The following is a 22,055-nucleotide window of genomic DNA, read 5'->3' as shown; positions in this document are numbered from 1 at the left end:
ACTTCTGTGATCATTCCAAATGGCATGTACTTATGCTACTACCTACTCTAAGCAGTGGCTCTAATTTTATGAAAAGCATCAATTTTATGTCTTGTGTAAAAACTAAGACCCTGGAGCACCAATTTCTCTACCCTAACAATTAGAAGAGATTTAAGGCGGTTTTATTTGTAGAAATCTTAATGTGGATGGTATACACTGAATAACCACAATGAGCCTAATAGAAAATGTCCTGAACCTGGACACAGACTAGAAGACCTGATACCTGCCTCTTCCATTTGCCAACTGTGTGATCTAAGCTTTTTCTTGTGTATGAAAGCAAGCTGACTCCCCGGGAGCAGGTTGTGGTGTAGGCGCACCTGTACACTGAGTTGAGAAAAAATGTATCTCTTAAAAGCAAGGATGCAAGAAGGTACCTTGTGTGGCTATATTGAGGATGAATATATTTTTATCATTATAGTCAATAGCCAAGGCAAAAGGCAGAATTTTATCTTTCTTCCCATTCTTACTTGGGCATTTGAATTTGGACAATGAACATCTAAAATCATTTGATTTAGTGTGTTCTCTGTGTTGGTCAAGCACCAGTGAATAGGGACATAAGGTCTGGGAAGTGGGGGGACAGAAGTGCCAAAGCCTGAATGCCAGGGTCATCTTTTTGTTCCTCTAAGATCTAAAAGCAACGGGCTTGAAAATGTTCACATTTCATAAATCTTGTCGTTTCAAATGTTCCCACATGTTTTCTGTGGATTCTGTGAGCTTTTTGTTATTCTCTCCACCTCCGGTCTCTTTCTCTCAATCAGGACAAGTTGAAACATTGCTCTACTTCCACACTCAAGTGTCCTCACATCCCCCTCTCCAGAAAGCAGACCTGGGTCTGACAGTCTTTCTTAAAGCCTTCAGGGTTGCTGGAGGGATCACATCCTGCACACAGCAATCTACATATCTCCCTTGGGCTGTTTCAGTATTTGTACACTTGTTTACCTTCCTAGCATGGGGGTGGAGTAGTGGGAAGCTTCTTCTGGCTCTCTTGCACTGACTTTAAAAAGTGTGTGTGTGTGTGTGTGTGTGTGTGTGTGTGTGTGTGTGTGTGTGTATGTGTACATGCACACACATGGAAGTCAGAGGACAACCTCAGGTGTCAGCCCTCACCTTCCACCCTGCTTTGATACAGGCTTTGTTTAATACAAAGCTTTGATACAGGCTGTATATGCCAGGAATTCTCCAGTCTCCACCTCCTATCTCAATGTAGAAGCACTAGGATCACAGACTGGTCCAATTGTGTCTGGCTTTTTATGGGTTCTGGGGATTTGAACTTAGGTTCTCAGGCTCATTGGGCAAGTGCTTTACCCACTGAGCCACTCCACTGACTTCGTTATTCATCACTTTCTTTGTCCTCTCCCTTCTCTATTACTACCTCTGCTTAATTTGCTGAGTGAAGTCCAAACTGAGGAGTTTCTCTCCTCTATTTTTTTTTTTTTTTTTACAAAGCAGTTTGGTCAGCAAATTTCCCAAACTTCATCAAGGCCCAGCATCAAAGAAAAGGCTCTTCTGTGTACTGGGATTCATGCTTCTAAGAAGGCAGTTGTGGATAAAAAATGACATTTTTTTTCTGTTATAATAACCACAGTATTTCATATTTATTGAGTGCCTGCTGTGTGCCTGGCATTCTATCAAGTACTGTCCAGTATCATTTTCTCATTTGATCTTCACAACAACAGTGAGACAGTTTTTATTATTGATTTTCCTTAAGATAAGAAACGGGTACTAGTGTTAGAAAAATGAGGTAACAGACCTATGATCATCCAGCCAGCAAGAGGCAGAACAAGGATTGAAAAACAAACAAACCCTAGTCTGTGTGGGTCTAAGCCGGTGCTCCTTCTCCTATATTGCATGGCCTTTCAGGGGGAGAGAGAAGGAGAAAGCAATCAGACCTGAGGCTACAGGAAAAGCAACACCATCTGTTCTTGTATTGTTTCCCGACTTTGAAAGGGTTGTTTTATATGTTATCTCATTGTTCCTGTGAAGAATGCGCTACTCTATTATCCATCTTGCCCAGTTTAAAATGAGGAAAGGGAACTAGGCCTTATGGGAGCAAGTTCGGCATAGGATGTTTGGTCTTAAGACCAGAAGTTCTAGGTGAGTCGGAGGGTCAGGAGTGGCTGTAGGTGTTATGACAGGGTCATGCGATGCAGAAGCAAAGGGATGCAGGTCAGGAGAACCCATATATAATTGAAGTCACCAGAAGGATGGCGGGGCAGCAGCTAGTGAAAGGGATGGTACCCCAAGGACTGAGATCCTCAGAGCATGAGGAGCAGTGTGGCACCAGCCTTAGTGACTCGGAGCCATAGAGAATGATACGGCTGGTGGGCAAAGGAGAGCAAATCTTTGTATGAGGGTGGGTGTGGCAATGCCGCCCACCTCCTGGTCTTATGATAACATGGAGGTTAAGAAAATGAAGAGCCCTTCTTCAGAAAGGCATACGTCTTCGTGCCACGGAGGCAGTGTCACGGGGGGGGGGGGGGGGGGGGGTTGGCGAGGATAAGATTTCAGTAAAGACAAAGAGGTAACCTGAGTATTCCAACGATGCAAGAGGGGTAGAACCAGGGTTCTAGAGGGAGCATGGGGGGAAGCTGGAAGCCAAACAGGAAACAGGCAGCGGGAAGCTGAGTAAAAGGGCTGGTAAGCACCTCTAACAAACACTGTAAGGATTAGGACTCTGATACAGAGGCAGAGAGGCTGGAAAGAACATCTTAGACAAGCCATAATGGAACTGAGAAAAATCTGGCGTTATCTGACTCATCTTTCTATGATCTGGGGTGGGGATGACTATAGAAGAGAATAAAGAGGAGTTGGAGAGATGTCTCAGTGGACAAGAACACTGGCTGGTCTTCCAGAGGACCTGGGTTCAATCCCAGCACTCAAATGACAGCTCACAACTGTCTGTAACTCTATTTCCAGGGATCCTACACCCTCACACAGACATATATGCAGGCAAAATACCAATGCATGTGAAATAAAAATAAATCATTAAAAGAAAGAAAGAAAAGAATAATAACTCCAAACCCAAACTGTCAGCCCAGTGATCTCGGGACAATGGAAAGTGAAATCTACATAAGGATTTGAAGGTGAGGGTGCTTTACCTTCTAAATCTACCACTCCAGGAAGATCTCGGACCTGCTAAGGCTCAGACAAGTACATTTATAACCCCAGTTGGCAACCTCCATGCTACTGCTGGTACTGGGGAATCAGTGAGGATTATTTTAACAAGGTCGATGGCATTTCAAAAGGTAACTCAGGCCACTGCTATAGAGGCTGGAAAGAGAGGCAGGAATTAGAATTCTTGCATTAGTCCAGGCCAGAAGCCACGAGTCTGTCCTGAACCAAGATACTTTATGCGGAGAAAAGGAAAGTGAGAGGAAGGGTTGGATTTGTTCAGATGGGATTAGCAGTCTCAAAGGATACGGACCATGAAGGGGTGGGGTGCGAGGCAGAGGATGATACCCAGCTTCCTAGCTCAATTTCCACTTGTAGGCAGGTTGTGCTTCCTCCTTGAGAGTTTATGAGAATGGAGTAAAGCATTTGGAAATAGCAAAACTTGACGCCACCATCATCTACATTATCATTAAAGCCCTCTGAGCACCCTGTAGGTGCAGACTATAGAGTGTGGGCAAATTATAATAGTCACCCAGATATATAGGGTCTGGGGCTCCCAAGAAATTGCGGATTCCCTACACCTGCCAGGAACTGAGGGGCGGGGCGGATCTTACATGGATTCCGCCCAGAGGCGGGGCCAGGACCCAGCGGGAACCCAACCCATCTTCAGCCAGAGCCTCAGCCCTCCGTAGCCGAGGTGGGAACCAGACCCGCCCCGCTTGCCTCTAGCCCACTACCGCCAGGTGCAACAGTCCGGCTGCACTGTCCGTGAGCCAGCTCTTATCCGAGGTAAGGGGCGCGGCCCCGACACGGCTCCACACTGCCCGGGAGCAGGGGACCGAGTGCTAGGCAGCCTAGGGGACTCAGAGAGGGGCTGCGGGAGGCCGCCAGGGACCCGCACCGCAGCAGAGCAGGAGTGTTGGCTCGCACTCTGCACCCTGGGATTCCCAGGTCCGCCCGGAAGCAGCGACCATTGGGGCTGGGGGCAGATGAGCAGCTACGGCAGGTAGTGAGGGGTGGCTGGGTACATCTTAGGGCAGCGGAGGGATGCTGAAAGGATGGAGGGGAGGCAGGCGAAGGGGGGCGTGAAGGTGGAGAGCTGCGGTGATCTCGAGGGGCTTTGAGACGAGCAGAAGAGCAGGGGCTGAAAGGAAGGGGCGCAGGGTAGGAACGGGTGTCTGGTGGGGTTGAGGATTAGGACTTCCGGGATGTGAGTGTGATTAGCTGGGAGTGAAAGGGTGCAGAACCCAGCCCCGCTGGTACCGGTGAGGGGGTCTCTGTGGATGGAGACATAGGGGTGGGGCTTGGAGGGGATGAGCTTGGAAGAAGGGAAATGTGGGGAGCCAGCTGGATCTACTCTGCCAGCAGAGGGAGGGGCGGGAACTAGGTAGGGGAGAGGGTCTTGACCCTGCTTATGGGCGAGGGACACCTAAGTTCTGGTCAGGATGGAGGAGATGGCGCTGGAATGGAGCAGGGTCTTGCAGCTGGAGGCAGAGAAACCTTGAGGGAACTTGGAGAGTGAGATTACAGGGATGATGGGTGTGAGGTGAGAAACGTTATAAAGGTTGAGTACAGCCTTGGCACTAGCCATGTCTTGGCTCCTCACAGCATGAGGACAGCAGACACTGGACCAGACTACAATGCCAACTGGAGCCATGGGCAAGAAGGGAATAGTGAACAGAAAAATTCATCTACATGCAATTCTATCTTGGAGTCAATCGTGGAAGAGACTTTGAGAGGGCAGGGTGACAGCCTCTAGAAGCCAAAAGAGGTGTGGGGTGGAAGTGGGTTTCTCCATCCCATCTTCCCAGAATCCACATGAAAAGCCATAGACTGTAAACGAAATGTGTGTGTGTGTGTGTGTGTGTGTGTGTGTGTGTACCCTCATGCAAGAAGATAGAGCACACCCCTTCTGCATCCTAGAACAGAAGAGGAGTGCATTTGCTTTGCAGGTATAAAGACCTAAATTCAAATCCTCAGATGGAAGAGCTTGGCATCATCCCTGTGCCTGTAACTCTAGCTGTGGGGACAGAGACAGGGTGAATCCCTGGAGCTTGAAATGTGACAGTCTCAAAAAATAGAGACCGGAGAGATGGCTCGTCAGTTAGGAGCACTTGTTGCTCTTGTAGAAGACAAGGGTTCAGTTCTCAGAAACAGCATGTGGCTCGCAACCATCCTACCTGCAGTTCCAGGGGAATCTGACACCCTCTTCTAACCTTTACAGGCACCAGGCACTAAAGTGGTATATGCACATACAAAAATGTAGGCAAGACATTCATGCACATTAAAAATTAACTAAATCTCAGGAAAGCCAGGGATACACAGAGAAACCCTGTCTCGAAAAACCAAAAAACAACAACTACAACAACAAAAAAACCCAAAAACTAAATCTAAAAGAATAAAAAAATAAGAGAGTAAAAGAGGAAGATAGATACCCGGTGCCCTCCCTTAGCCTCTGCGTGTGCAGTGGCACAGATGCACATGGGATAAAAGTGCCTCTGTGCATACACCACACACACACCACACACATGCATACATACCACACACATGCATACACACCACACACACCACACACATGCATACACACCACACACACCACACACATGCATACATACCACACACACACCACACACATGCATACACACCACACACACACCACACACATGCATACATACCACACACACACCACACACATGCATACACACCACACACACACCACACACATGCATACACACCACACACACACCACACACATGCATACACACCACACACACACCACACACATGCATACACACCACACACACACCACACACATGCATACATACCACACACATGCATACATACCACACACACACCACACACATGCATACACACCACACACACACACCACACACATGCATACACACCACACACATGCATACACACCACACACACACCACACACATGCATACATACCACACACACACCACACACATGCATACACACCACACACACACCACACACATGCATACACACCACACACACACCACACACATGCATACATACCACACACATGCATACACACCACACACATGCATACATACCACACACATGCATACACACCACACACACACCACACACATGCATACACACCCCCACACACCCCACACACATGCATACACACCACACATACACACATGTATATACACACATGCACACACATACCATACACATGCATACACAACACACAACACATACTTGCATACACACCACACACATACCACACACACATGCATATACACCATACACACCACATACATGCATACAAACCACACACACCCACACACCACACACACCCACATACACACATGCATACACACCACACAAAATAAAAATAAAATTTAAAAAACCAGAGGAAGTCCATGAAAGTCAGTAAAGGCCACCTGTGGGAGTCAGAAGTCATAGTGTGTCGGGAGCAGAGGGTTTTGAGGAAGGCAGATGGGTTAGTGAAGTCTCTTGGACATGAAAGATTTAGCTATCAGTGGAGTAAAACATGCTCCTGTTAGAAGACACAGCATGGGAAAAGGCGAAGGATTGTGATACAAAAGGAAACATGAGTAACTGAGAACAAGCTCCCGAGGTCCCTGCTCCATCTCTGCGGAGTTCACAGAGCACCTGCCGAGCTGTAGGTGCCAGAGACTGTGGCCTGAATGGGAAGCTGCTCGGTGGTTGCAAGAATCAAGGAGAATGATGTGAGTTGACAAGAGTTTTGTAAACTGCAGAGCACGGTTCCAGAGAAGCCACTGTGGCTGTGCAGGTGTGCCTGTGTCCTTGACTCCCAGCTTCCAATCAGAAGAAAGGAAACCAGCAAGTATCGAGTCTTGGTTGTGTGGAAGGTAGAATGTCTCCGAAGCAACTAGCAGAATGCTTGACATTTAGCGGGTGCTCAATAAATGGTAGCTGTTGTGAGAGTGATGGTGGCTGTGAGAGCCCTGGGAGGGCAGGGAGGCTGCTGGGCAGGTTTGGTACAGTTAGGTTGGCCACCAGGAATGGTCTAAAGAAGGAGTCAATTGTAAAAGTGTGATTTGGGGGAAGGATGCATACAATAGATCAAGATCCACACATACATTTAACTTCCTTTAAAAGTGTTTTACATCCCAGCACTTGGGAGGCAGAGGCAAGCGGATTTCTGAGTTCAAGGCCAGCCTGGTCTACAGAGTGAGTATCAGGACAGCCAGGGCTACACAGAGAAACCTGTCTCAAAAAAACCAAAAAAAAAAAAAAAAAAAAAAAAAAGTGTTTTACATTGTAAAAATGTGAGTGTGTGTGTGTGTGTTTGTGTGTGTCCATTAAATGTGTAGTGGGCAGTGAGTGCACCACAGCACAGACATGGAGGTCAGAAGACAAGTTGGAGGAGTCAGTCCCTTCCTTCCAGGTGTTCCTTTCTGAGCCTCTTCATGGCCTCTGCCTCCCTTCTTACTCCACTAATGAATGTTTCCTGAGGAGGACAGAGAGTTACATTCATCGAGTATCTTCTAAGTTCCATGTGCTATGTTAGGTACATCACCCACATTACCTACAATCTTCCCAAAAAAGCTTATTTTATAAAGGAGAAAAACTATATTAGCCATGTAAGTTTCCTTATCTATGTAATAAATACATGGTAGAACAGGAAACTGAATCTAGTTTGTTTGATTTTAAACCCCAAACTATTTCCATCACTTAAGATGACTTGATAGAAAAAAAATGAAAAAATTGGAAAAAATATGTCTATGTCTATGTAACAAGATGGCTCAGAGGGTAAAGGTGACTGCTGCTAAGCTTGATGACCTGAGTTCAATCCCTGGGACCTACATGGTGGAAGGAGAGAACCAACTCCAGTAAGCTGTCTTCTGACCTCATCCACCTGAGCACATTAACACAAGTGCACTTACACACATACACACAAAACACATATTTTTTTTTTTTTAATTAAGAGGTTTTTAAAGCCAGACTGGCAGGCCAGCAGGCCCTGCAGAATCTTCCTATCTCTGCCCACCCCATGTTGAGATTACAGGTACATGTTGCCATGTCCAGGATTTTTACTTGGATTCAGGTATTGAACTCTGGTCTGTGTGCTTACAAGGCAAGCATTTTATGGACAGAGCACCTCCCCAGATCATATAAAGCATTCGTTTACATACTGACTTTAGCCAGGCGGTGGTGGCGCACGCCTTTAATCCCAGCCCTTGGGAGGCAGAGGCAGGTGGATTTCTGAGTTTGAGGCCAGCCTGGTCTACAGAGTGAGTTCCAGGACAGCCTAGGCTACACAGAGAAACTCTGTCTCAAAAAACAAACAAACAAAAAACAAAAACAGAACAAAAACCATACTGACTTTAATGTTATAACAGCTGTTCCAGGGACCCATTCGATTCAATCATTTTGTAGAGAGAAAACTGAGGCTAAGGGTAAGATTTGCCTATAGTTGCATAATTAATTATTGAGAGAGCTGGGCTCAACCCAAGCCTCTCAGACTTAAATCCATGGTCAGTCTTCCCACTCCATCAAAAGAGCACATCCATCCCTCTCCACTATATTCACGGAGTTGATCTCTTCCTGCCGAACTTCAGGGCTCTTTCCACAATCACCCCTTTAACTGACATCAGCTTCTTCCTTAAGTGCATATTTCTTGCTGCCCTCGGGACTGAAAGGGTTATTTGTTTTTCACAACAGCCCTTTGAAGAGACCCCACAGTCCCCTCCTCCCCCAAGTCTGGGACCAAGAATGGCTTCCCAATGATTCCTGGGCCTTCATCTGTATTGCTTGTCACGGAGACAAGCTACTCAGCGTTATCATTTTATGCGACTGTCACAAAGAGAGGGGTGGTTTGATCGATGCTTATCGCACAAATGCAGTTCTGTGCACAGCACTGTGCAGTGACCTGTCTGCTCAGATCCGCCTCGGGCGGCTGCCTGCTGAGATGCTTTCTGCTTCTGTACCAGCTGTCTGTGTTGCTCCTGCCCCCTCCTGCCCCCTCCTGAGAAGATGCCCTCAGGGGCTTCCATCTGAACATTTCCACTCTGCTCTCTGTCTCTCTCTGTTCTCACACAGCCCACTGGGATAGCTGTACTGTGTCCAGATAAGCAGACTTGACAGTACAGTGTGGCAAACACTGTGTGGCGGGTGACCTGACTGGCACTCCATCCTGGGAACACTGGCTTACCTGAAACTTGTTACTGTTTTATTTTTCCTAGGCCCAGCCAAATCTGGGAAACATGAGGTAACAGACTTCCTGGTCACCAACTGGCTTGTCATGTGACCTGGGACAAATCACTGGGTTTTTTTTGGAGCCTCTGTGTTTCTTATCTGTCAAGTGAGGGATCAGGCAGATCAGATATTTAAATGAGGTCAGCATTTAAAATGTAAATTCTTCAGTGGTTAAGCACTTTCTTCAGGGGACCTGGGTTTGATTCCCAGCACCCACAGGTAGCTCACATCCACCTGTAATTCCATTCCCAGAGGATACAACACCCTCTTCTGGCCTCTCTGTAGACACTGTACACAGGTAGTACAGAGATACACATACAAGCAAAACACCCATACACACAAAATACAAAAATAAACCTTTAAAAAATGAAATGAAACTTGTGTTCTTCCCATTACTCCCCACTCCTCAGCTTTAGCATAACTAAAGGCAGGCATGCTTCCTGAGGGTTCTATCTGTGTGTGTGTGTGTGTGTGTGTGTGTGTGTGTGTGTGTAACTGGGACCAGTACCTGTTAGAGTAAAAAGAAGCCCCAAGCTCCACCTTTAAAAACTATTTATTTATTTATTCATTTATTTATGTATTTATTGACAAGGTCCTTTGTAGCCTAGGTTGGCTTCAAACTTGATATAAAGCTGAAGATAACATTGAATTCCTGATCCTCCTGCCTCTACCTTCTAAATGCTAATATTACAGGCCTGTACCAACATACCCAGCTTCAAAGGATTACCCTTTAATCCTAACAACTTAAGAATGTAAAATTGTTGGACACGTGGGACATATCTGTAATTTGAGTCTTTGAGAGGCCGAGGCAGAAGTGTCATGAGTTCAAGACCAGCTATACAGTAAGTTCCAAAGCACTATCCTACCCCCATCCACACCCCCAAAAAGCATGGACTGGAGAGATAGCTCAGAGTTTAAAACCACCTACGGCCCTTGCAGATGACCTGGGTTTGGTTCTGGTACCCACACTGGGTGGCTCAGAACTACCTGTAACTTCAGTTCTAGGGAACCCAATACCTTCTTCTAGTCTTCAAGAACTCCTGCACCCACGTAGTGCACATAAATTTAAGCAGATTCACACACCTACACAAAAGTAATAATTTAAAAATATTTCAAGAGCGTTAAACTGGATATATAATGGGAAGAAGTAATAGAAAATTTCATTGGCAGTCTGGTAAATGTTTATTGGAAGAAGTACATTCCCTAAGGAATTGCTATAAAACTTGGCAAGTGAGAGATGGCTAGAGCTGCCCTGAATTCAGAGGGGGAGGCAGCCAGTTTATTGTAGAGCAGGCCAAATACTAGAGCACAAGTGACTGGGAAGACAGTCGAAAAAAGCTGACGGCAGAAGTGAATTGAAACCCAGGCATGGTGGTGCATGCCTTTAATCTCAGCACTCTGGAGGACAGAGGCAGGCAGATCTCTGTGAGTTAGAAGCCAGCCTGATCTACATAGTGAGTTCCAGGACAGCTAGGGCTACACAGAGAAATGCTGTCTTGCAAAACTGGGGGGGGGGGGGGGGGGAGGAGGATGGGATTGTAAATTAAAGGGGTCAATAAAATATTAAAAATACTGCATAGCTTCCACAAACCAAAAATCAGCACCAGATTGTTGATATATAGTCTGCTGATTCTATTTGTGCCATGGCTCTATGAAGTAGGTGATATTTCCCTATTTTAGGGTAAATACTCTGGCTTACAGAATTTATATGACTTGTTCAGGAATTCAGCCGATGGCTAGAGCAGCAGGTTTAAACCTCCCCGAGGGAGGTTTAAGATGGAGTTACCACATCTTGTCTTTGCTGTCAGCGTTGAGGCTTTCCAAATCCCTTAATTTAAATAGGATAATGATTCCCATCCACCTAACTTTCTTTTTCAGATTCACCTAAAAAATAAAATATGATAAAGGGGCTGAAATTGAGTTAAGAATCAAATCTATGCTTTAGTAAAGTTGCTCTCTGATCAGAAATTTTATTTCTCAGACTCCATCACCAGGAACTAATTAGGAAAATGAATAAAATGAATAAAGGTTTATGTGGAAAATGTCCACTGCACGGTTGCACAATAGACAAGAGAGCTGGTGAGATGACTCAGCAGGTAAAGCCTAATGACCTGGAGTCCATATAGCAGAAGGAGAGGACTGATGCCTGAACAGTGCCCTCAGACCTCCTCATGCACACCTCAGTCTATGTACCCAAACACACACACGAGAAATAAATAAATGTAACTTAGTTTTTAAAAGACTAGAATAACCGCTTTTAAAACAAAGTTAGTCAATGTGGTGGCAATATGCCTGTCATCCCAGCACTTGGAAGTGAGGCAACTGGCTCTCTGTGAGTGCCAGGCCAGCCAGAGCTCTCTATCTTAAAAAACAAGGACAGGGATCCTGTCTCAAAAAAATGCTCAAAAACCATAACAACAGCAGCAGCAGCAGCAGCAACAACAACAACAACAACAAAACCCAAACAAAACAACAAACCAAAAACACTTAAAATTCAAAATATTCCTTAACAAGAACAATAATATTAAAAGATTGGTCAGATAACACAGATTGGGATAGAGCTATAAATGTCATTGAAATAGTATTTATGAAGAATTATAAAGTATCAGTACTTTTTGAATGTACCTTAAAAACTGAGTACTTTAAAAACAGCTTTATTTTTATTTATGTATATGTGTGTGATGAGCACGGGTAAGTGCACAAAGGCCAGAGAAGAGCGTCAAACGTCCTTCTCCACCACTCCTAACCTTAATTGCTTTGAGCTAGTATATTTCACTGAGCCTGGAGCTTGCTTTCATGTCATTACTGTAGTGTCAGGGTTGTAGGCATGCATGAGACCATGCCCAGCTTGTTACATAGGTGCTGGGATCCAAACTCATGTCTCAATGTCTCATATTTACACAAACGCTCTTAACCCCTGAGTCATTGCTCTGGTTTGGATCTTTTTTTTTTTTTGGTTTTTGAGACAGGGTCACTCTGTAGACCAGGCTGGCCTCCAACTCAGAAATCTGCCTGCCTCTGCCTCCCAAGTGCTGGGATTAAAGGCGTGCGCCACCACTGCCTGGCAAATCACCAGTTCTTGAAGTAGGATGTGTAAACTAAAAGTGAAGGTTTATGAGACACTTTAAGTATCCAGTGGTGCCCATCTGTCTCTTCCAACCTCACTGTCTTCTTCCATGTAAATGCTATTCAGGGCATGTTTTACACTCTCCTAGGGAGCCGTTTTCTGGGGGCAGATTGATTTAAAGATGAATCTTGGATAAAGACTTGAGAGCTGGGAGCTAAGAGCTAGGAGCACAGAGCCCACAGGAGGCCAGCAGTGATATTATGGAAGAAGTTTTATTAAAGGGTTGTTCACAGCCTTACATATGCATCTGATCTTTAAGAGAACTTTATCTTTTCACATTCACCAGCTTCTCGTCCTCATAGTTCACCCAGGAGGTTCATGGAGCCAAATCCACTAGGCTCACTCCTTTCTTTTTACATTCATTTATTTAAAATGTTGTGTGTGTTTGTGCTCTTAGCTGTGGGCCAGAGCACATGTGTGAAGGTCAGAGGTCATCTTTCAGGGGAGTCAGTTCTCTCCTCCATCACGTGGGGTTCCAGGGATGAAACCCAAGTCATCAGATGCCATCCAGCGCTGTTTCCCACCGAACCACTGACCCTCCTGTTTTTCATTGAGAAACAAAACACGCCCCACCCAGGAATTCCCAAAAAGAGTGAGAACCTGAACATTGGTTCACATAGGGTGACTCCATTCTTCTTTGACCACTCTCACCCATTTTTCATGTCCAAGAAGAAGAGAGACTTAAGGATTCTAAGCAGGGCACGTGTGGCTTCCAAGATGTAGAAGAAGCAACTAAAGACTCAACTCAAAAATCTGGGTTTTACTCACACTTTTAATCCTCGTGCTTGGAAAGCTAAGTAAGGCAAGAAGATTGCCTCAAGTTCTGGGCCAGAAAATATCTCAAAAACCAAAAAAGACTAGGGCTGGTGAGATGGCTCAGAGGGTAAAGGACCTTACCACAGATTCTGACATGAGTTCAATTCCTATGAGGATTTGAATAAGAATGGCCCCTATAGGCTCATATATTTGAATGCTTAGTCACCAGGGAATGGCACTATTTGAAAGGATTAGAAGGATTAGGAGGTATGGCCCTTTTGGAGGAAGTATGTCACTGAAGGTAGACTTTGCCTATGCCAGGTCCAGAGTCTCTCTCTGGACCTGGTCTATAAGCTTCTGAAACTGTAAGCAGGCCCCCAAGTAAATGCTTTCTCTTATAATGGTGTCTCTTCACAGCAACAAAACAGTGACTAAAATAATCCCTGAAACCCATATGGTGGAAGGAGAGAACCAACTACTTCAAGCTGTCCTCAGATTTTCACATGTGTACAGTAACATACACACACACACACACACACACACACAAGAGAGAGAAAGAGAGAGAGAGAGAGAGAGAGAGAGAGAGAGAGAGAGAACATTAACTTTTTAAAAAGATGAATGAAATCATAAGACCAAGTATTATTAGACTGTAGGGTTAGATCTGGATTATGTGGTTGAGATTCAGACCTTCTAGGGAAGGAGAGAGTGGTGTTAGACTTGATATGTAGTACATATTTTCTGAACAGATGATTGAGGGAATGAACAGATAAAGAATCAAGATTCCAAAGGACAGAATTATCAGGAATGTTCACACCTCTGTGAGGTTTACCAGTTTTTAAAGATGTCTATCCTGGATGGCTTTTGTCACATTGACATATTTGGGGAAGAGAAACTCTCAGTTGTGGAGCTGCCTCCATCAGATTGACCTGTAGGCAAGCCTTTAAATTTTAAATTAATGATTGATGTAGGATGGCCTAGCTTACTGTGAGTGGTGTCTTTCCTGGACAGGTGGTCTTGGGTTTGTAAGAAAGCAGGCTGAGCAAGCCATAAGGAGCAAGCCAGTAAGAAGCATTCCTCCATGGCTTCTGCTTCCTTCCCTGAGCTTCTGCTTCAGCTTCCCCTAATGGACTGTGAATTAGGATGTGTAAGCCAAAATAAACCATTTACTCTTCAAGTTGGTTTTTTTCAGCATTGTATCACAGCAACATACAGCAGACAAATAGCATGCCAATCTTGTTTGCTTATTTGTTTGTTTGTTTGTTTTAATCTCTCTCAAGTCTTTTAAGAAAATACAAGAAACTGTTCTTCCCGTTTCTCAGATAAAGAGATTGAGTGCCAGAGGGATAAGGTGACTTTTAAAAAATCCTTCACATATGTTCAGAGTTTTGTGATAGGCTAGGATTTCAGCTTAAAGCCAGGGACACAGGAACAGAATACATTAGGTTCCTGATACTCACTCTGAAGGAGGGGAACAGTAAAGAAGTTTTTAAGGATGCAGGTGCCAGCAGAGGACTGTGAGAGCATAAGATAAGGAGACCCTGGCTCTGCCGTGCTCAGGGGCAGTGACACCAGGAGGGTGAGTGGGCGCTCATTAGAGGGAAAAGAGGGCTTCGGGCAGAAGGGACAAAAGGAAAACATCTTGTGACAGACTTATTTGGATTTGTGACAGACAGTAAAACCACTGGCACATTTTGATATAAAGATAGCACAGGTAGATGGGGAAATGACTGAGGGGAAAGCTTAAAAAGTTGAGTATTGGTGACCCCATTTCTTCACCAGGAACCATGTCTATCTACTGGAGGTGGTCTCCTTAGGTTCTGTCTCCCCATCGTTGGGCATTTTGGCTAAGGTCATCCCCATTGAGTCCTGGGAGACTCTCACATCCCAGGTCTTTAGGACTTTCAAGAGGTTCCCCCCACCCCTGGCCCCCCACCACCCTCATCTGGTATTTCCATTCATTCTCCTGACCCTCTGGGCTTTTTTCCTGTCCCACCCCCATACCTGATCCTGTTTCCCTTTGCTCCCCCTGCTTCCCTTTCTCACCCTAGTCCCTCCCTCCTTCTGCATCCCATGATTATTTTGTTCCTCCTTCTAAGTGGGATTGAAACATCCTTACTTGGGCCTTCCTACTTGTTAAACTTCTTAGTCTGTGAGTTGTATCATGGGTACTCTGTACTTATCAGTGAATACATACCATGTATGTCCTTTTGGGTCTGGGTTACCTCACTCAGGATATTTTCTAGTTCCATCCATTTGTCTGCAAAATTTATAATGTTCTCATTTTTTAATAGCTGAATAGTATGCCATTATATAAATGAACCACATTTTCTGTATACATTCTTCAGTTGAGGGACATCGGGTTGTTTCCAGCTTCTGGCTATTATAAATAAGGCTGCTATGAACATAGTGTAGCATATGTCCTTGTAGTATGGTAAAGCATTTTGGGGGTATATGCCCAGGAGTGGTATAGCTGAGTCTTCAGGTAGAACTATTCCAAGTTTCTGAGGAACCACCAGACTGATTTCCAGAGTGGTTGTACCAGCCTGCAATCCCACCAACAATGGAGGAGTCTTCCTCTTTCTCCACATCCTCACCAGCATCTGCTGTCACTTGAGTTTTTGATCTTAGCCATTCTGATTGGTATAAGGTAGAATCTCAGGGTCATTTTGACTTGCATTTCTCTGATGACTAAGTATATTGAGCATTTCTTTAAATGCTTCTCATCCATTCAAGATTCCTCTATTGGGAATTCTCTGTTTAGCTCTGTTCCCCATTTTTGATTGGGTTATTTGGCTTTTTGGAGGTTAACTTCTTGAGTTCTTTATATATTTTGGATATTAACCCTCTATAGGATGTAGGGTTAGTGAAGATCTTTCCCCAATCTATAGTTGTTGTTTTGTCCTATTGACAGTGTCCTTTGCCTTACAGAAGCTTTTCAGTTTTATGAGCCACAGTTAGGTGGGTGGTGGGGTAGGAAGCATTCTCTCAGAGGCAAAGGGAAGGGGTATGGGTTGAAGAACTTTTGGAGGGAGGAACCAGAAAGGGGGGAATATTTGGAATGTAAATGAATAAAACAATGTTTTTAAGAAAGAGTTGTATGTTTAGTCAGTTGGTTCTTCGTGAAGATGGGATGGTTAAAAACTGTTCAGGTAGCTGGGCAGTGGTGGCGCACTTGGGAGTGCAGAGGCAGGTGGATTTCTGAGTTCGAGGCCAGCCTGGTCTACAGAGTGAGTTCCAGGACAGCCAGGGATACACAGAGAAACCCTGTCTCGAACAACAAGAACAACAACAACAAAAACTGTTCAGGTTTTGACTGTAGAGCTGTGAGGTATCAAAAATGTTTTACAAACAGAGAATGATAGTTCAATACTGAGCCTGACCTCCCATAGAAGACTCTCTGTGATCGCCAGGTCTCCAGACTACACTAGGGCTTCCTCAATTTGTCATCTACCTGCTGTTCTGCTAATCATGCCTTCCCATTCTTGCACTGTTTTCTGTGGCAACCTAGAGATCTGTCACCATGTCTGATTCATATTTGAACAGGCCCCTCCCACCCTGGTGCTCAGCACAGGGCTCACCCCAGAGCAAAGTGCTCAGTAAATATTTGTTGAAAGAATGAATGGGTGGAGCTGGGTTCCACCTCAATCCTGAGACAACATTTGGGGCAGGAACAGTGGTGGGGAACCTCTGCGTATGTAATATTTCTTCTACGATGACAGGTGACCATTAGAAGGTCACTAAGTCGCAGCAGAGTGACCACAGGCCTCTCTTACAGATGGCTTCAGTGACTGATGGTAAGACTGGAATCAAAGATGCCTCCGACCAGAACTTTGACTACATGTTCAAACTGCTCATCATCGGCAACAGTAGCGTCGGGAAGACCTCCTTCCTTTTCCGCTATGCTGATGACACCTTCACCCCTGCCTTTGTCAGCACTGTGGGTATCGACTTCAAAGTGAAGACAGTCTACCGTCATGAAAAGCGTGTGAAGCTGCAGATATGGGTGAGTGCTGGGCACCATGGGCAGAATGAGATAGAACTAGCTATTGATACAAGGTCTAGGAGGTAGGGCTGGTTTGTGACCTCTGGGTCGTACAGCATCTGATAGCACTGCCGTTTCAGGTCTGGGCCTTTACTGCCCCACATTTATTTTACATGTTTATTCTCCTTAGGGGCTGGGGGTTCACTTGCTACTGCTTTACGATCCAAAAGACTTTATTTTGGCTTTTATAGAGGAGTAACCAAGAAACCAGACATGAGGGTTACAGACCCTAATTCTACTTTTTATAAGCCATGGAAACATGACTAAGTTATTTAACCCTCTGGACCACCCTTTCCCTCAGAGGGGATTACAATCTCATTTAATTACTTAGTGTCATTTCTGGGACACAGTAGATGTACCATAGATATTAGTTATGTATTATCTATTGTTGTGTAACAGATTACTCCATGGTATAAACCCAGAGTAATATTTGATCAGTTCACAGTTGCAGTGGGTCTAACTGTAGGGGCTGCTTGGGGCTTTTCATGAAGTGGCGCCAAATATTGGCTTCAGTTACAGGCAGCTGAAGGATGGACTAGTGCTAGAGGATCCACTTCCAAGGTGGCTCTCTCACATGTGTGGTGCTGGCTGTTGGCAGGCCTTCCCTCCTTCCCATCTGGCTCTCTTAGCATCTTCATAGAGCTGTTGCTGCTTCAGCATCTTCATTGCATGACAGCTGTTTTTCCCCAGTGTGAGATCTAAGAAACCAAAGAAGAAATGGCAATGTCTGTTCTATAGCCTTAGAGTATTCTCTTGGTCACCGATAGAGTGTGGGAAGAAACTACACAGAGGCCCAAATCCTGGGAGGAAAGGAACATGGAGGACTAGCAGTCTTGGAAGTTGAAGACTTTATTATTGCTATCTACTAATGGCACTGAGAAAATACATACTTATTTCAGAAGCTTGTCAGAGTACTTAGCAGTAACTTAGCACTGCTCTTGGAAATCTTGAAAATTTGTGAAAGTATTCAAAACATGTAATGTGTTATTGTCTATTATACTTATTAAATGTATAACAATATATTGGCTAGGCAGTGGTGGCGCACGCCTTTAATCCCAGCACTTGGGAGGCAGAGGCAGGTGGATTTCTGAGTTCGAGGCCAGCCTGGTCTACAGAGTGAGTTCCAGGACAGCCAAAGCTATACAGAGAAACCCTGTCTCGAAAAACAAAAAAACAAAAAAACAAAAAAACAAAAAAACAAAAAACAAAACAAAACAAAACAAAACAAAAAAAATCCCCCAAACAAAAACATATCTTATGGGAAGAGTCTATATCTATTTTTAAAAATTATTTCTCATATATTAATATACATGAATGTTATGAGGAACATAGTAGTTTTTTGAGACAGGATCTCGTTTTGTAGCCTTGGCTGGCCTTGAACTCACTATGGAGATCCACTTCTTTCTGCCTCTTGATTGTTGGGATTAAAGAGTTTTGATACCAATAGGTACATAGTATTTTAATATAGCAGCCCAGTTTTACAAAGAAATAAAAAACTCAGAATTAACTTGTCTTAGGTCAACCACACAGCCTCAAAGTGATCTTTGAACTCAGATCTTCAAATTCTTAATTATGCAGTTTTTTCTACATTGTGTACCTGAAATCTTAGATATTTCAATTTAGAATGTTAAATATTAATTCCTAAAGAGATGAGTGTCCATGGACTCTCCATAAATATTTCTAATCATAAATGATTAGAAATAGAAGAAGCTATAAAGATTCTCCAATTTATTGGTTCTCCAATTGTGGTGCAACTACACTAGCAACATTTGGGGATTTGTTAGAAGTTCACTCTTGGGCCTCACCACAAGCATAAGGAATCCAAAATGCTGGAGGCAGGACCCAAAAGTCTGTGCTAGCAGGTGGTTTTAAGACAGGCTAGAATTGAAGAAGTGCTGATGTAGTCGAACTACCTTGTGGTGAGAGTTGGGATGAATGAGAGCACTTACTGTGTGCCAGGTGCTTTCACTTGTTTTATCTGATGTCAACCCCAGCCCAGGAATGCATGAGAGCACGTGTATGTAGGGTGTGATAGACAACACTTTGAAACTGGATCAAGACGGTGAGAGACCCCAACAGCTCCTGCCATTGGCCACATGGTACATGTTTGATGACTCCTTGGGGGAACTGAAGAAAATACTAGAGCTTGTTTTTAAAATCTATTAATATAAAATAAATTTGTTTTAACTAGTAATTACCATGTAGATTGGCATGGATTTCCTTCTGTGATTCCTACACAGATGGTCATGTAGCCTCCAGCTGAAAAATCTTGAGGCAGGAGGCCTTCTGCCCCTGCAAGGGCTTGGCAGAAGTGGCTCCCTCACACATTCCTGCATTGAGAGCGTTTGCAGCATTGCTGTGCCTGGCATAAGTAGATTTGTTAATTATGCTATTTAGATTTAACTCAATGAAACCCCGCAATGGTGTGTGCCTTTTAAAGAGTCCTTTAAAGAAACCTATTGGACTGTGCTAAATATAGTGACCCCCAGTGATTATAAGAAAGTGGCTGACTGATCTGTCTCCAACTTCTTGGCACAAGTTCATTGTCAGCCATGTTTCCAGGTAAAGCCAGTGAGGACAGATAAGATGCAACTTAATCAACCTCATTGCTTTGCTTATTTTTTTATACCATTTATATTAAAATTTAAATATTGTTTCATTTTTACTGTGTCTGTATTTCTGTGGATGTGGTGAATGCCTGCCAATGTGTGTGTGTGTGTTCATACATGTAGAAAACAGATCAATTTTCAAAAATTATTTTTATTTATGTGTATATGTATGTCTGTGTAGGTTTGTTCCTGTGATGCAATTCCTAAGGAGGCCAAAAGAGGGAGTCAGATCCCTTGGGACTGGAGTTAGAGACAGTTTCGAGATATCCTAGGTGGGTGCTGGGAACCCAACTTGGGTCTTATTGAAAGGTGGTATCTGAGCCTTCTCCAGCCCCAAGTTTCTCCATCTGCATACGGGGGATCAAACCCAGGTCATCAGGCTCTAATCGATAGAGGGTAAGCATTTTTACCCATTGATCTATAATCCCAGCCTGCTTGAAACAGGATCTCTCATTAAACCGGGAGCTCACCAATTTGACAAGATTAGCTGGCCAGCTAGCACCAGGGATCCTGTGTCTGCTTTCACAAAGCTAGGATCTCTGGGTATACAATCACACATGGCTTTTACATAGTGCTGGGAATCTGACTTCAGGACCTCAGGCTTGCAAATACTTTAGGGACTGAGTCATCTCCCTAGCTCCTATTTTATTTTTATATATCTTAACATTTTGTGCATGAGAGTATGTATATATAATCTATGTGTATTCGGTAACGAAACTCTTCTTCCTAAGATGGATATGTTTGGAGAGCATGGTGATAAGCATTGGGGGAAACATGGAAGGGTTTTGACAAAGACGGTTGCATCTTAGAAAAACTCCTGGCTTCAGATGAAGGAAAGATGGAAATGAGATATAGGAACTGAGGTTTGGATATAAACTGCATCATTAAACTGTGTACATTAAATACACTTTTAGTTATACATTGTGAAACCATTTTTAAAATAATAGATACTGGCCAAGCTGTAAAAGAAAGGGACAATTAAAGTCACCCAGTAGATTGAATATTTCTTAAGGGTCCAAACCTAAAGAACATAGGAGTCATAAAAAAAGACATAAAACTAATTGTTTTTCTAGTTTTCACTCTGTCTTAGATTTTCAGGGAGTGTGTGTGTGTGTGTGTGTGTGTGTGTGTGTGTGTGTGTCTGTTTGTGGGTGTTTGATAAGGGTATAAAAATATAAATGATAGTAAAAGCATAACATCCAACAGCTTCAGAATGGCTATTCTAATTGTATCAAAGTCATTGGGATGTATAGACTTTGGGTCTGGACAATCTTACTGTGTGTGACTTTTTTTTGCAAGTTATTTATAATAAAGTTTTAATAGTAGTGACAATAATAAGGCTTCAAAGCAAGTCGTGGTGGCTTGAATGATCCCCATAGGCTCATATATATTTAAATACTTGGTCCCCAGTTGTAGAACTGATTGTGAAGGATTAAGAGGTGTGGCTTTGTTGGAGAAGCTTTGTCAATGAGGGTGTGCTTTGAGGTTTCAGAAGCTCATCACATTCCCAGTTATCTTTCTCTACCTTGTGCTTGTAGATGAAGATACGAGCTCTCAGCTACTGCTCAGGCACCATGTCTGCCTGCCTGTTGCCATGGTACCCTCTATGATGGCAATGGTCCCTACCTCTCTGGAACTGTAACCCCCAAGTTGAACACTTTTTAAAATAAGTTGTGGTAGTCATGGTGTTTTGTCACAGCAATTAAAAAGTCACTAGGCCAGCAAGTGTGGTAGTCTGCTTGTGCAACAGTAACAAGTACCACAGACTGGGTGGCCTAAGTGGTAGAAATGGTTTTCTCACAGTTCTGAAGGAAGTTCAAGATCAGGGTACAGGCAGGGTTGCAAACTGCAAACGATACCTTTTCCCTGCATACCCATAAGCCCGTCCATCTGCATGGCTGTGCAAGAGAAACAGCATTAAAGGTTCTTAGCATCTCTCAGGGCACTCATTTCCAAATATAGCCACATTTCAAGTTAATATTTCAACATGTGAATTTCAGGAGGACACATACATTTAGTCTATAACACTGTTATAGTGACAAAGTGACACAGAAGCTAGAAATGAAAGAGAATTAGAAATTTACTAGATGATCAATTTATTATAAATATAGAGGGAAGAACACACACATATATAGTCTATACTTTT

At 43.9% G+C, this 22,055-nt stretch overlaps 1 protein-coding gene across 1 annotated transcript in view; it reads left to right on the top strand.

The window, feature by feature from the left end:
• Positions 1 to 3,792: 3,792 nt before the first annotated feature.
• The window catches only part of Rab3b (RAB3B, member RAS oncogene family), a 65,496-nt gene continuing 47,233 nt past the window's right edge, over positions 3,793 to 22,055 (top strand). The window contains exons 1-2 of the mRNA XM_034503626.2: positions 3,793 to 3,939; positions 17,034 to 17,261. Coding sequence (XP_034359517.1) covers positions 17,034 to 17,261 — 228 coding nt within the window. The 5' untranslated portion in view covers positions 3,793 to 3,939. The remainder of the gene's footprint in view (positions 3,940 to 17,033; positions 17,262 to 22,055) is intronic.

The sequence above is a fragment of the Arvicanthis niloticus genome, chromosome 5 (genome assembly GCF_011762505.2).
Source record: "Arvicanthis niloticus isolate mArvNil1 chromosome 5, mArvNil1.pat.X, whole genome shotgun sequence".
Classification (NCBI taxonomy): Eukaryota; Metazoa; Chordata; class Mammalia; order Rodentia; family Muridae; genus Arvicanthis; species Arvicanthis niloticus.
Note: the sequence above shows the minus strand (reverse complement) of the source record. Positions and strands in the feature narration are given on the sequence as shown.